The sequence below is a fragment of the Falco biarmicus genome, chromosome 1 (assembly GCF_023638135.1).
Source record: "Falco biarmicus isolate bFalBia1 chromosome 1, bFalBia1.pri, whole genome shotgun sequence".
Classification (NCBI taxonomy): Eukaryota; Metazoa; Chordata; class Aves; order Falconiformes; family Falconidae; genus Falco; species Falco biarmicus.
This window is the reverse complement of record NC_079288.1, coordinates 27,847,954-27,859,994: the sequence shown is the minus strand read 5'-3', so window position 1 is coordinate 27,859,994 and position 12,041 is coordinate 27,847,954. Positions and strand designations below refer to the sequence as shown.

General features: G+C 47.9%; 2 protein-coding genes across 4 annotated transcripts; one reads left to right on the top strand and one right to left on the bottom strand.

The window, feature by feature from the left end:
- Positions 1-24: 24 nt before the first annotated feature.
- TFIP11 (tuftelin interacting protein 11) lies at positions 25-8,918 on the top strand. Its single transcript, XM_056345180.1, has 12 exons — positions 25-506; positions 875-1,028; positions 1,698-1,854; positions 2,359-2,486; positions 2,988-3,140; positions 3,939-4,448; positions 5,066-5,172; positions 5,416-5,584; positions 5,785-6,028; positions 6,690-6,832; positions 7,106-7,271; positions 8,471-8,918. Exons 1-12 carry the CDS (start codon positions 178-180, stop codon positions 8,824-8,826), a joined length of 2,616 nt encoding a protein of 871 aa, XP_056201155.1. The 5' UTR covers positions 25-177; the 3' UTR covers positions 8,827-8,918.
- Positions 8,919-9,707: 789 nt separating this feature from the next.
- SRRD (SRR1 domain containing) lies at positions 9,708-12,029 on the bottom strand. Of its 3 annotated transcripts, XM_056346255.1 has the most exons (7): positions 11,905-12,029; positions 11,789-11,829; positions 11,537-11,673; positions 11,358-11,456; positions 10,739-10,893; positions 10,445-10,490; positions 9,708-10,159 (listed from the first exon to the last, which is right to left on the bottom strand). In XM_056346255.1, the coding sequence occupies exons 1-7, from the start codon at positions 12,009-12,011 to the stop codon at positions 9,935-9,937; spliced, it is 810 nt and encodes a 269-aa protein (XP_056202230.1). In that variant the 5' UTR covers positions 12,012-12,029; the 3' UTR covers positions 9,708-9,934. The 3 variants fall into 3 exon arrangements, with proteins under 3 accessions (XP_056202230.1, XP_056202048.1, XP_056202137.1); XM_056346073.1 differs by lacking the exon at positions 11,358-11,456; XM_056346162.1 differs by lacking the exon at positions 10,445-10,490 and having other exon boundaries at positions 10,018-10,159.
- Between the last annotated feature and the right edge of the window lie 12 nt (positions 12,030-12,041).

The following is a 12,041-nucleotide window of genomic DNA, read 5'->3' as shown; positions in this document are numbered from 1 at the left end:
CCCACCCACCCGTCCCGCCTCCTTCCTTTGTTGCACACCATTAAAGTGTTGTTTTAATAGCTCGGGCTCTGCTCTGCCCTGCCTCCCTGCTGCCTGCGCCGGTGCAGGCCGCCCGCCGCCAGACCACAGAGGAGCCGCTGGGCGGGAGGCCCCGGCGTGGCCGCTCTGCCCAGCTCTATGGTTGTGGGCGTGGCTGGGGCGGTGCGTCACCGGAAGGAGATTGTTGCGTTCCGGGCGGTAGCGGTGCAGTTGGAGCCGGTTGGAGGGGAGGAGCGGAGCGGCGCCGGAGCGGGTGGGCCCGCAGGCGCCATGTCGATGTCGCACCTGTATGGCACGGACGGGGAGGATGGCGTGGAGATGGAGAACTTCGAGGTGTCGGACTGGGACTTGCAGAACGAGTTCAACCCGCACCGGCAGCGCCACCGGCAGAGCAAGGAGGAGGCCACCTACGGCGTGTGGGCCGAGCGCGACTCGGACGAGGAGCGGCCCAGCTTCGGCGGCAAGCGGTACGGGCCGGGGACGGGGGGAAAGGGGCCCCCGAGCCGAGCTGAGCCGTCTCCTCCCGCCCGTCTGGCGGCCCCCGGCTGTGCCCCACTCGGAGGGGCTCCAAGGCTCGGGTGGCTGCCCCGTTTCGGGGGGCGCTTCAGGCTCTAAACACCCATCAGAACGGCCCGGCTGGGGGGACTTTGCATGTGCGAGCGTGTCGCTGCTACTCGGGGGAAGGAGTGATTTGTTTCCTCGCAAAAACTGCTCGTCAGGTTTTAATATTTCATTTTAAGGGAGGGGTCTAAGGCACAGTAGTCCCCAGGCTTGTGTAGAGACGTGTACCGGTCCACTGGAACAGAATTCACTCACAGGTCTTGTTTTGGCGTAGCTCCAGGGATTACTCGGCACCAGTGAACTTCATCCGCGCCGGGCTGAAAAAGTCAGCTGCTGAGGATTTGTCAGAGGAAGACTCTGATGAAGATGAAAAGCCCGTTAAGCAGGAAGAAATCCCTAAAGAGTTTGTGCCGAAGAAGTTAAAAACCGTGAGTTATCCAGGAAGTTTTGAATTCTGCGTGAGGTATTTATGAAACTTAGGCGGTAGTCAAAGGAGCACTAAAGAAAAGGAGATATCGTTAAAACCAGAGAACAAGATGTGACAGCATGCTGTTAAAAGGAGATATTTTCTCGGTCTTCTGTAGCTTTGTGTTGTATCACAGGGTGTCCTCGGGAAACATCTATCGTTTTAGGCCCTTTTATCTTCCTTAATGTTCCCTTTGGTCAACTGAGGTTGAAATAAAAGAATGGGAGTGATTTACTGCCTTTCAATTACTTTTTTTTTTTTAAATCTCACAGCACAGTGTGACAAATCTAGGAGTGCTATAGATTAAAAATCAAAGCCTTATTTTTGGTTACCAAAGACAGAAAGAATTGGGAATCAGCTTCAACTGAAGTTGGTGGTAGAGCCTAATAACTGTCAGGTTGTCAGTTTGAGCTTGTCAGGACTTTGCTTTTCCATCTAAGGAATTCCAGGAAACTCCTTAGGTGTCAGGCATCTGACATGGATGGACAAGTCGTGGTGCAGTGAGCTGTGTAGTGTGGTGACAACTGAATTGCTTCTGGGAAGAACTTTCCTTTTGAGTGAAATTACACAGAGCTTGGTTATTATGATGCCTTAAGGTTGTGGGTTTCTTTTTTTTTGTTTGTTTTAACAGGGTGGTAATTTCAAGCCTAGTCAGAAAGGCTTTGTAGGGGGGACAAAATCTTTTATGGATTTTGGCAGCTGGGAGAGACACACGAAGGGAATTGGACAGAAGCTTCTCCAGAAGATGGGTTACGTTCCTGGAAGAGGTCTTGGGAAGAATGCTCAAGGTACTGAGTGTGTGTTTGGTTTTTATTGTTAACTAGTAATTTGGAGAAGAGATTGGGTTCTTCAAAGAACTGCCGTCTCCAGGTGGCTTATAACTTTGTTCTTAAGATTCAGTTGTGTTTTAATTACCATAGGCCAGTTTTATTGGTCTTTTTATTGGCTATTGTTATTTTGCAAGAATAAAACAGAAGTAAGGGAGATAAATTCCAAAGGTAGTTAGCTTACAGAAAAAGAGATACTATTTTATGTGATGGAATGAAAAAAAAAAAGCAGGGAAATGCAGTTGTGAGTAATGCTCTGCGTTTTTTCTCTTTGGTGTGTTGGAATTAAGTAATTTTATGGCCACTAAGGAATTACTGAAGTGGTAGAAGATACTCTAGTGATAGAGGCAAAATATTGGGCTGGATGTTTGTGCTGATTTGTTAACTTAGAGTACTGTAGAAAAAGCATTTGCTGCTCTCTCTTGGTAAAAAAACCTGCTCCTGATGTAACTACCATCCTCTTAGGTATTATCAACCCAATTGAGGCCAAACAAAGAAAAGGCAAAGGAGCTGTGGGGGCATATGGCTCTGAAAGAACCAGCCAGTCTTTGCAGGATTTTCCTGTTGTGGACTCGGAAGAAGAAGCTGAGGAGGTATTTGTATGATTCTTGGTATATCCATTTCCCTGTTGTGTTGTGCATACAAAATTCAGTTCTAGTATTAGCTTGTGTGTCAGAGGAAACTGTTTGGCCTTATTTTAGATAAGAAGCTAAAGACATAGTACATTAATGTCATTTAGACATACTCTTCTTGTCATCATAGTGTTCTTTGTTGTTTCTGGCTAACTTTATACCAGTAGTCTTACTAGAACTCCATCTTCAAAGAGTCCCTCCAGTAGTCTTTGTATTTTGTTTAAATTAAAAAAAATATAACAATACCAGAAACATATGCTAGTATTGTGGATAGGGTGATTGACTGGATCATGGCATCTGAGCTGGTTTGTCATAGTACTTTACCACTTTCCCATCTATTTTGCTGTACAGCATTCCTCATTGATCCGATGGTTATTTTCCTGTGGGAAATAAGAGTGAAATTTGGGGCATGACAAAGAGCAGCAAGCACAACTTTTTTTTTTTCTTATTATTATTATTTAGGAATTTCAAAAAGAGCTCAGTCAGTGGCGGAAGGATCCTAATGGAGGCAAGAAAAAGCCCAAATACAGCTATAAGACAGTAGAAGAACTGAAAGCCAAGGGTAGGATCAGCAAGCAGCTTTCTGCCCCTCAGAAGGAGCTGTCTCAAGTCAAGGTAAGGTTGATAACCCAAGAGATGGCATCTCTGGGAAAAGTTTGTCCACTTGGCTTATTCCGAGTGCTTTGTAGCTGTCAGTAACCTCATAAAAATCAAGGCCTCAGACTCATCACTGAATCGTGTAATAGACCACTGTGTCACCTAGGACATTTGATCTGTTTTGAAGCAAGTTCTTTAGCCTCAGAAAATGCAAATTAGCTAAAACACATGTTGTTTTGGTGTTTTTTTAATTGAAGATAAGTTTAATTGTTTCACATCTGTTATAGATAAAATGCTCATCCACTTCTGAAAGCACAGTTGTCTTTGTTGGGATTGTACAACTAAACAGATAATTTGAACCATCTTCTACCTAAAAGGGACAGTAAAGGATTTGTCTTGTAGGCAGCTGTTAATTTCAGAGGAATAATTTTATTGTGTGGTTTAAAACAGTATCAAAGTACCTAAGAGTTCCATGCAGTAATGAATAGTATGCTACTTGCATCTTCACTGCTTGTAGAATTACTCAGCAAAATAGTAAAACTGAGATCAGAAGAGGAGACTCTTCCTGTTCTAACTCCAAATTGTTTCCTCTTCATTCTAACTCTTCATGTCTGGAGTAGACCTCTTTTTAGAGGCAATCCCCAGCTGCCTCATGCAGAATACCAGTGTGTATTAGTAGCCTCCTGGAGTAATTAAGATACTTAGAAATCTCCAGTTTTCAGTTTGGAGTCAGGGATTTTATTTCCTCCTTTTCCAAATACTAGATGCAGATGTTTTGGGGTTTCTTGAGACATGTTTGTTCTTGTTTCTTGGAAGGTTATAGACATGACGGGTCGGGAACAAAAGGTTTATTACAGCTACAGTCAAATTAGCCACAAGCACAACATCCCAGATGACAGCCCACAGCAGCCACTGGGCAAAGACTCCAAGCCCCAGGGTTTTGCCTTGCCAGAGCTGGAGCACAACTTGCAGCTTCTCATTGACATCACAGAGCAGGAGATCATCCAAAACGACCGGCAGCTGCAGTATGAGAGAGACATGGTTGTCAACCTGACCCATGAGATACAGAAGATGTCTGAAGTTCTCTCACACGAGGAGACTGCAATTGGCAATCTCAGCAAGGTGCTGGAGATGGTGGAAGAGTGTGAGAGACGGATGCAGCCCAGCTGTGAAAATCCCTTGACCTTGGATGAGTGTGCGAAGATTTTCGAGACACTTCAAGATAAATACTATGAAGAGTACAGAATGTCTGATAGGGTAGACCTGGCAGTAGCAATAGTCTATCCTCTGATGAAAGATTACTTCAAGAACTGGGATCCCCTCAAGGTGTGTATTTGATTTATCTGCAGTTCTTACTTGATGGCTTGAGTAGTCTTTATTATTTTGACTCCTCCCCCTACTCCCTGTCCCAGATTTCTGAACAGTATGGAGAGAAGAAAAAAAACCACAAACACAAACCCAAACCCCACTCTGGACCCAGTCTCAGACTTTTCTGTGCCTGAAGGCTACTGTTCTGCAAAGCAGCTAACAATTTAGCTGCTTGTAAGGTTAAAATCAACCCCTTTTGTGGGTGTTGGGAAGAAGAAGTAGATGAAAGCAAAGTCTCTAGTTCTTGGTTTTTAGCAAAAGCAGGAGACTGTCAGGTAGTCAGATATGTGCTGCCATTCTTAATGCTTTGTAGGCTGTGATAGGTAGAATCTGAATTCTCTCTGTACACCTGAAAAAACTCAGGCTATCTTCTTCTCCCCCTGGAGGTACGTTAAGTCCATAAAGTGGGATTTTCCTTTTGTGGGACTTCACTAATCATGGCTGCAAGCTCCTGGCTTGCCTTTTGAATGGGTGAGAAGGCTGGCTGTAGCAGAGTGCCATCAGCCTGCTCTCTGTAGATACCAGCTGAAATTAATGAAAAAGGATAAAGGCTGTTCATGCCTTATCGTTTCCAGGACTGTACATATGGCACAGAAATCATAGCCAAGTGGAAGAACCTCTTGGAAAATGATCAGCTGTTATCACACAGTGGGCAGGACCTGTCAACGGATGCTTTTCACAGGTAAAGAACAAATGAGTTGTACTTCATGCAGCATCTTCAAGTGCTGCTTCCTCAGGGATGGAAAAGAACAGGTACAAGCATGCTTTCCAGATGATTCTCCCGATGTGTCTGTTAAAATCCAGCTGTCAGCTATATAAAAAGAAGCAGCTTTTAAGTAAGAGTTGCCGTTTAGTTTATTTAGGCCTGGGGCTATAGCTTTAAGCTTAACTTTGATTTATTCTTTTTTTGTTTGGTTTTTTACAGACTGATGTGGGAAATTTGGATGCCATATGTCAGAAATATAGTAGCACGGTGGCAACCGAGGAACTGTGGATCCATGGTGGATTTCTTGGATAGCTGGGTAAATGTTGTTCCTGTCTGGATACTGGATAACATTCTGGATCAGCTCATCTTCCCCAAGCTACAGAAGGAGGTAAGACGAGAGGGCTGCATTAGAATGAAGCTGTGCTCTGCATCAGTATTTGAATTTCAGTCAACTAGAACTTCTGAAATACCAGTTTGCTGCCTCTGCTGATGTGTATAGGAGTCTGGGGGGTTGCGTTATGCCTCTTTTTGCATCTGGCAAGACTTTAATGGATGGACTTAGCTTAATCTTTTCTGTTTTACCTCAAGGTCGAAAACTGGAATCCTTTGACAGACACAGTCCCAATCCATTCGTGGATCCATCCCTGGCTTCCCCTGATGCAGGCACGGTTAGAGCCGCTGTATTCTCCCATCCGAAACAAGCTGGCGAATGCTCTGCAGAAGTGGCATCCCAGTGATTCCTCTGCCAAACTGATCCTTCAGCCCTGGAAAGATGTGTTCACACCTGGGTCATGGGAGGCTTTTATGGTCAAAAACATTGTGCCTAAACTAGGTGAGATGAGCCAGACGGCGCTAAATTTCTGAAATCTGCTGGTTGCCACCTTCCCCCTTAAACCTGGAAAAGATACATGTTAGTATGGTTGCCAGTGTTACTTGAAAGAACATTACTAGTAAGTTCAGAGCAAGCTTGCATCTTCTTTTCTGCTGCTAGTACTGTGCATTTTTTTTCTGTGGCAGGCATTTTAGAAAATATGGGGAAGTGCTCTGATTATTCTCAGTGTTTTCTCTCATTTCTCTAAATCATCAGATTCCTCTGTTGTTCAGCTGACAGGAATATCTGATAGCTGTCAGGTAGTACCAGGTTACAAAATATCTCTGTCTTACTCCCCGTTTTATTTGGTCTATGCTAACGCTTTCACAGTGAGATTTTGTAATTCACCATTCAGCCATGCAAACTGGCTAAAAAGCTCTAGTCTAAAAATCAGTTGAATGTTTAAGTTTCTCAGTTCTGGTGGCAAATTGTAATCACTGGAAATGGAAGTGTGCTGTTTTGGTGGCAGGTATCAACCAAACAGTTTAAAGATCCTAAATGTCCCTTAGGGTAATGACGTGATACAGGTGCTCCTCAAATCATGTGTGTTCCTAGTGAAATAGGTCATGGCACTGATAAAACTGTGAGTTGTTTTTTCTAACTCTTTTCCCCCTTTTCCCAGGGATGTGTTTGAACGAACTCATCATAAACCCTCACCAGCAGCACATGGATGCCTTCTACTGGGTGATTGACTGGGAGGGGATGATTTCTGTCTCCAGCCTTGTTGGGCTGCTGGAGAAACACTTCTTTCCAAAGTGGCTGCAGGTGAGAAAGCATGAAGGCTGAGTAAACAGGCTTGTGAACACTGTGAAGTGTTTTAGTCACTCCTGTCTAGAAGTAGCTGCCCCAGCACTGAAATTCTTCAGCTGCCAAATGGGGTGATTTCCACTCATAGCTCCATATACCTCAACAATTTTCTAAGACTGTCACAGTCCTTTCTTTTACTGGAAGCTCAGTAATAATAATCTTAAATGGTAATCAGGACTCTCCTCCATAAATGTACCTATTCTGCATTTGATCTGTCATGTTGTTTTGCAGGTGCTGTGCTCTTGGCTTAGTAACAGCCCCAATTACGAAGAGATTACAAAATGGTACTTGGGTTGGAAGTCCATGTTCTCAGACCAAGTGTTAGCACATCCATCGATCAAAGACAAATTTAATGAAGCTCTCGATATCATGAACCGGGCTGTCTCTTCCAGTGTTGGTAGGTGACTTATGGCGATGCTGTATGCCACCACAGTAAGCACAGCCAATGTTTGTTCTTGTGAGACTGTTTAGGCATGGCCCTGCTGATCAGCATTGTAAAGCTCCCCTGAGCAGTGAAATTCTTGCTCTGTCCTTCAGTAACACCTGTAAGGTGCTACTTAATAATTGTGCTTCACTGAAGCAGAAGCAGATTTTTGGTGAGTGGCTGGCTGTGCTGTTAAGCAACTGATTCTCTGTCAGCCTTGCCTGATTACAGTGCATTTTATGTCAGTCAGTGAGAGACCATCATTTAAGGATGTTGACTTCCAAAGCTATAATTTGTTAGTTTTTTCCCCTTTATGGTGAGATACTGGTTCTTCTCTTTGGCTTTAGAGCAGTGAAGTTTCCTTCCACGTGACTTTCCCCATGGCCTAGAACAGATTGTTAGTAATTTGCTGGGAGTTAAACTGTATAAAAAGAGAAGGCCATGCGTGGGGGAGCAGCACCCAGAATTTGCCCGGCCCTCCAGGACTGAGAGCTCCTCTCCTGCATTCCTCTTGCCTGTTTGCTGTATAGTGTGATGGAGAATCTGCATCAGAAGCATGGAGGATTCCTTGAGGCCCGTTTCAAGTGTTAAGTTTATTTCTGTGGTAAAATGATACAACTATAGGCAAGCATTGCACAAAGAGGAATTCACCTGTTGAGAAATTCCTGGCATGATAGTCACGCAGCCAGAAAGTGAACTGGGGGCTGGTAGTGAAAGTGCTCCTGATGCAATTCTGCTTCCTGCAGTATGGTACTGCTCCATCCCGAGCCTGATTTTGCAACAGTCACTCTCTGTAACCCAGCAGTGCCACATGCAGGCCACAGGCAAGGTTTTGACTTTGAGGAGTGTTTTGTGGTTTGTTGTTGCTGTTCTTTTTGTCATTCACGTTTTCCCTTTGCCAGTAGCAGTGCAGCATCCTCCTGTGCTGTGCATGCTCAGATAGAATTTGGGACTGTATCAAACTCTCTTGCTTCTGCTGCAGTTCTCAAATTCGCCTAATTAGTCTGTGCTGTATTAGCAGTAACAATACAAAATTTAGTGAATTTGAATGTGTATAGGAGGATGCAGAGCATTATTGATTTACTTTGTGTCCCGGACTGGAGTTTACTCATAGATCTTGCACTAGGAACGGACTGGGACCATGTTTTCACGTGTTTTGTCTCTCCAAACAGGTGGGTACATGCAGCCAGGTGCTCGAGAGAACATTGCCTACCTTACCCACACAGAGCGGAGGAAAGACTTTCAGTATGAAGCCATGCAGGAGCGTCGGGAGGCTGAGAACATGGCCCAGCGCGGCATTGGCATGGCTGCCAGCTCCGTGCCCATGAATTTTAAGGACCTAATTCAGACAAAAGCAGAGGAGCACAACATTGTTTTCATGCCTGTGATCGGAAAGCGGCACGAAGGGAAACAGCTGTATACATTTGGACGAATTGTCATTTATATTGACAGAGGTGTGGTGTTTGTACAAGGAGAAAAGACTTGGGTGCCAACATCTCTTCAGAGTCTCATTGACATGGCAAAGTGAGGCCCCTGCTTTGAACTGTGAAGACCATCTTAGTAACATGTTCAGTGTAACTCTTAGAATAAAGAAGTTACGAATTTTTAAATATAGTAAAACCGTAACTATATGCCAGGATTATTTTTTTTTCTTAGTTCAGGCACTGTCAAGAGATGAAATGACACATGGAAGTCAGTGCTAAGGGAGAAACAAGAAGTTCTGACACTTGTGTAATTGCCACCTGTGAGAGAGGTTTATCAGCAGGTTAGAAGGGACCATGAGAGGAGAATCTCTGTGCCAACGGGAGATGAATGAGGGCTGGTGTAGCTGAGTCCTGAAGGGCTCCAGTGACAGAGATGTCACAGCTCCTTTTCTGCTGCACTGCTCTGGCGGCAAGTTACTGTCCCGACAACTTCTCTCTTACAGTGGGCTCATCTCTGTGGCCTGCAGCCAGGACCTATCCTGCCTCTCTGCAGGTGTGTTGGTGGCTCCTTCAGCCTGGTGCTTGCCTGCAGGCCATCAGCTGCTCCAGGTGCCCCTCTGCCCTGTCAACACAGAGCTGGAAGGGAGGTAATTTTTTCCAGCAAATACACAGAATGAGTGCTGGCAAGACCACAGCACTTCGGGGTACAGAGGTAAGGAAGGGAAACAGGATTATTTTTTTTCCCCCTAGAGATGACCTTATTCCTTACAGAAAAAAGTGCTGATTTCAGTAGCACTGAGCAGCTGGAGGCCCTTGCCTATGAGAAAGCTTTTATAAGTCTGCATTTGCAACTAGACGCTAATACTACAACCCCCTCTCCAATAAGTTCTCCTTCCTGATGCTTCAGAACGTGTGTAGTATATGCAAAGGCCTTGAATTGTTCGTAAAAGGGAGGGGATGGAAAGAGCAATTGTTACACAGTATGCATGGTGTAAAAGGCAGGGTTTAGTGAGTCATAAGTCAAAGCACAACTTTACCTTTTATTAAATAATTCAGGTACAAAAATGTCCCATCACACTCAGTGTTGGAGTGCTGCCACTTTTGGCAGAGCATGGTGACACTGTCAGTGATTGAGCTTCGTCATGGCTGTGCAGAAGCTGCCACAGGAAAAGGTGCAGCCACAAGGTTCCCCCCCGGCACTGCAGAGCACTGTCAGGACTCTGTGGCAGCGGGACTGTGCCGGTCAGTTCTGTCCTCCTTTCTGATGATCTCCAAGTCATCACAGTCTTGGTACATTGGCTCCTCCATGAACTCCCAGACCTCAGGGGAGAGTTCCTTCAGTTTTTGCAAGGGAAACCAGTGGATGGAGGTGTCATTAAAGGTGTCCAGGTACCGAGGGTGAGTGGGGAGTGCCACTTCCTCTGTCCCTTTCAAGACCTGAAAAGCATTTGCAGGAAAAGTTACATGACGATGTGGAACCACTCTGCAAATTTCAGTTAGAGTCTGTGAAGAATGAGGATGGTATTTTAACCTCAACACCTGCATGCAGTGTGTTCTGCAGATAATGTAGAAAGATCCTAAAGCAATTCCATTTTTATACTGCAGCAACCAGGAAAAAAGGTTTTAAAAACAACCACCCTCTTTGCAATTGCTATTAATTTCCTTTCTCATTAAAAGGTGCTTTGTCAACAGAAAGCTAATGTTAAAAAAAACTACTCATACCTTTGCTATGTAAGAATAATCTCTCTCCAATATTCTTGACAACAATCTAGAATAACATAAGGTAATCAGCATTAGACACAATGTTCCTGTGACTTCAGACAACTTTTCTGCACAAGTGTGTGGGACAGAAAAGGTAGGAGATGGTTGATGACTGCAAACGGGATAGCAAGTTGAAAATGAGCGAAACATGGGTATTATTGTCAGAAGCAATAAAGAAGCAGGAGTGAAAGAAGGGAGGAGAGGGAAAACACTGCTGGAGGCACCAGAACCTTTCCCTGGGGAGGCTGCACGCACCGTTCCTCAATCCCTTTGAAGCTGTTCCCGATGATGACCATTTTGGCCAGTGCCCCTGCAGACCAGTTCCTCCACAGGAGGTTGTTGTACAAGGCTTTCCCGCAGTGCACCATGTAAAACAGCGTGGCCGATCCCTCAACGTCGTGTTTCCCCTCCTGCGTGTAAACCAACTCTTCCTGTTACAGCTGGGCCCCGGCAGGCAGGCAGCAAAGGCCGGACGGTTCATCCCAGTCCTGAGAGCCCTGCAGGGTAGCTCAAGGCAGGGATGGGGGTCCAGCCCCAGGAGCCCCAGTGGGGACGGCGGTCCAGGCCTTGGGGTGGCTGGGATCAGGGTCCAGGTCTGGGGGGGGGGTGGCTCAGGCAGGATGAGGGTCCAGCCCCAGAAGCCCCAGTGGGGATGGGGGGTCCAGCCCCAGAACCCCAACAGGTGGCTTGGGTGGGGATTTGGGTCTGGCCCTGGGAGACCCTGGGGGTGGGGGGGTCCAGCTCCAGAACCCCGGTGAGTGGGTCGGGGGGGATGGGGGATCCAGCCCTGGTGGGGGTGGCTCAGGTGGGGATGGGGGTCCAGCCCCGGGAGCCCCCCGTGGGGATGGGGGTCCATCCCCGGCGCCCCCCTCACCTCGTTCTCCGGGAGGAGCCGCAGCCCCAGCTCCCGCAGCGCGTCCGCCTCCTGGGCGGAGAAGGCGGGATCGAACAGCGCGCACCGGCCGGGCGGCACCTGCGGGGGAGCGGCGGGGATGGGCCCGGCGGACCCCGACCCGCGCCCCCCGCCCCCGGAGCTCACCCCCCGGAGCTCACCCCCAGCTCCTCCAGCAGCAGCAGCAGGAAGGCCAGCTGGTGCCGGGCGGCGGGGCAGACGCTGAAGCGGCCCAGGCCGTAGCAGACGCAGTGGGCGGGCGGCTCCGCGCTGCTGCCCAACGGGGCCCGCACGGCTCCTGCGGGCACGGAGACTAGCGTCGGCGGGGCGGCGGCCCCCTCCTCCAGCCCCCACCCCCGCCCCGGCCCCCTCCTCCGGCCCCCTCCCCCTCCCTCCCGGCCCTCCGCACTCACCGGCGCTCGCTTCCCAGAACCCGGAGCTCAGCAGATCGTCCCTGCGGGGAGAGCGCAGCGTCAGCGGGGCCCGGCGCCTGCGGCTGGGGGCACAGGGGCCGGGGCCGGGCACTCACCGCGCCTCCCGCAGCCTCCGTAGCACCGCGCCGGCCCCCGCCGCCTCCCCGCCCGCCCGGCGCCGCCGCCCGCCCGCGGCCCGCCACCCGCCCGGCGCCGCCGCCATGTCCCGCCCGGCCGCCGTAGCGCGGTCACG

What these genes read in the sequence shown, in the direction of transcription:
- TFIP11 (XM_056345180.1), top strand. Translation starts at nt 178, where the DNA reads ATGGTTGTGGGCGTGGCTGGGGCGGTGCGTCACCGGAAGGAGATTGTT. An exon ending in CGGAAGAAGAAGCTGAGGAG is followed by an intron (nt 2,487 to 2,987) that starts GTATTTGTATGA and finishes ATTATTATTTAG; the next exon opens with GAATTTCAAAAAGAGCTCAG. An exon ending in GGCTGTCTCTTCCAGTGTTG is followed by an intron (nt 7,272 to 8,470) that starts GTAGGTGACTTA and finishes CTCTCCAAACAG; the next exon opens with GTGGGTACATGCAGCCAGGT.
- SRRD (XM_056346255.1), bottom strand. Translation starts at nt 12,011, where the DNA reads ATGGCGGCGGCGCCGGGCGGGTGGCGGGCCGCGGGCGGGCGGCGGCGC. An exon ending in GTTCTGGGAAGCGAGCGCCG is followed by an intron (nt 11,674 to 11,788) that starts GTGAGTGCGGAG and finishes CCGTGCCCGCAG; the next exon opens with GAGCCGTGCGGGCCCCGTTG. An exon ending in TTCAAAGGGATTGAGGAACG is followed by an intron (nt 10,491 to 10,738) that starts GTGCGTGCAGCC and finishes ATGTTATTCTAG; the next exon opens with ATTGTTGTCAAGAATATTGG.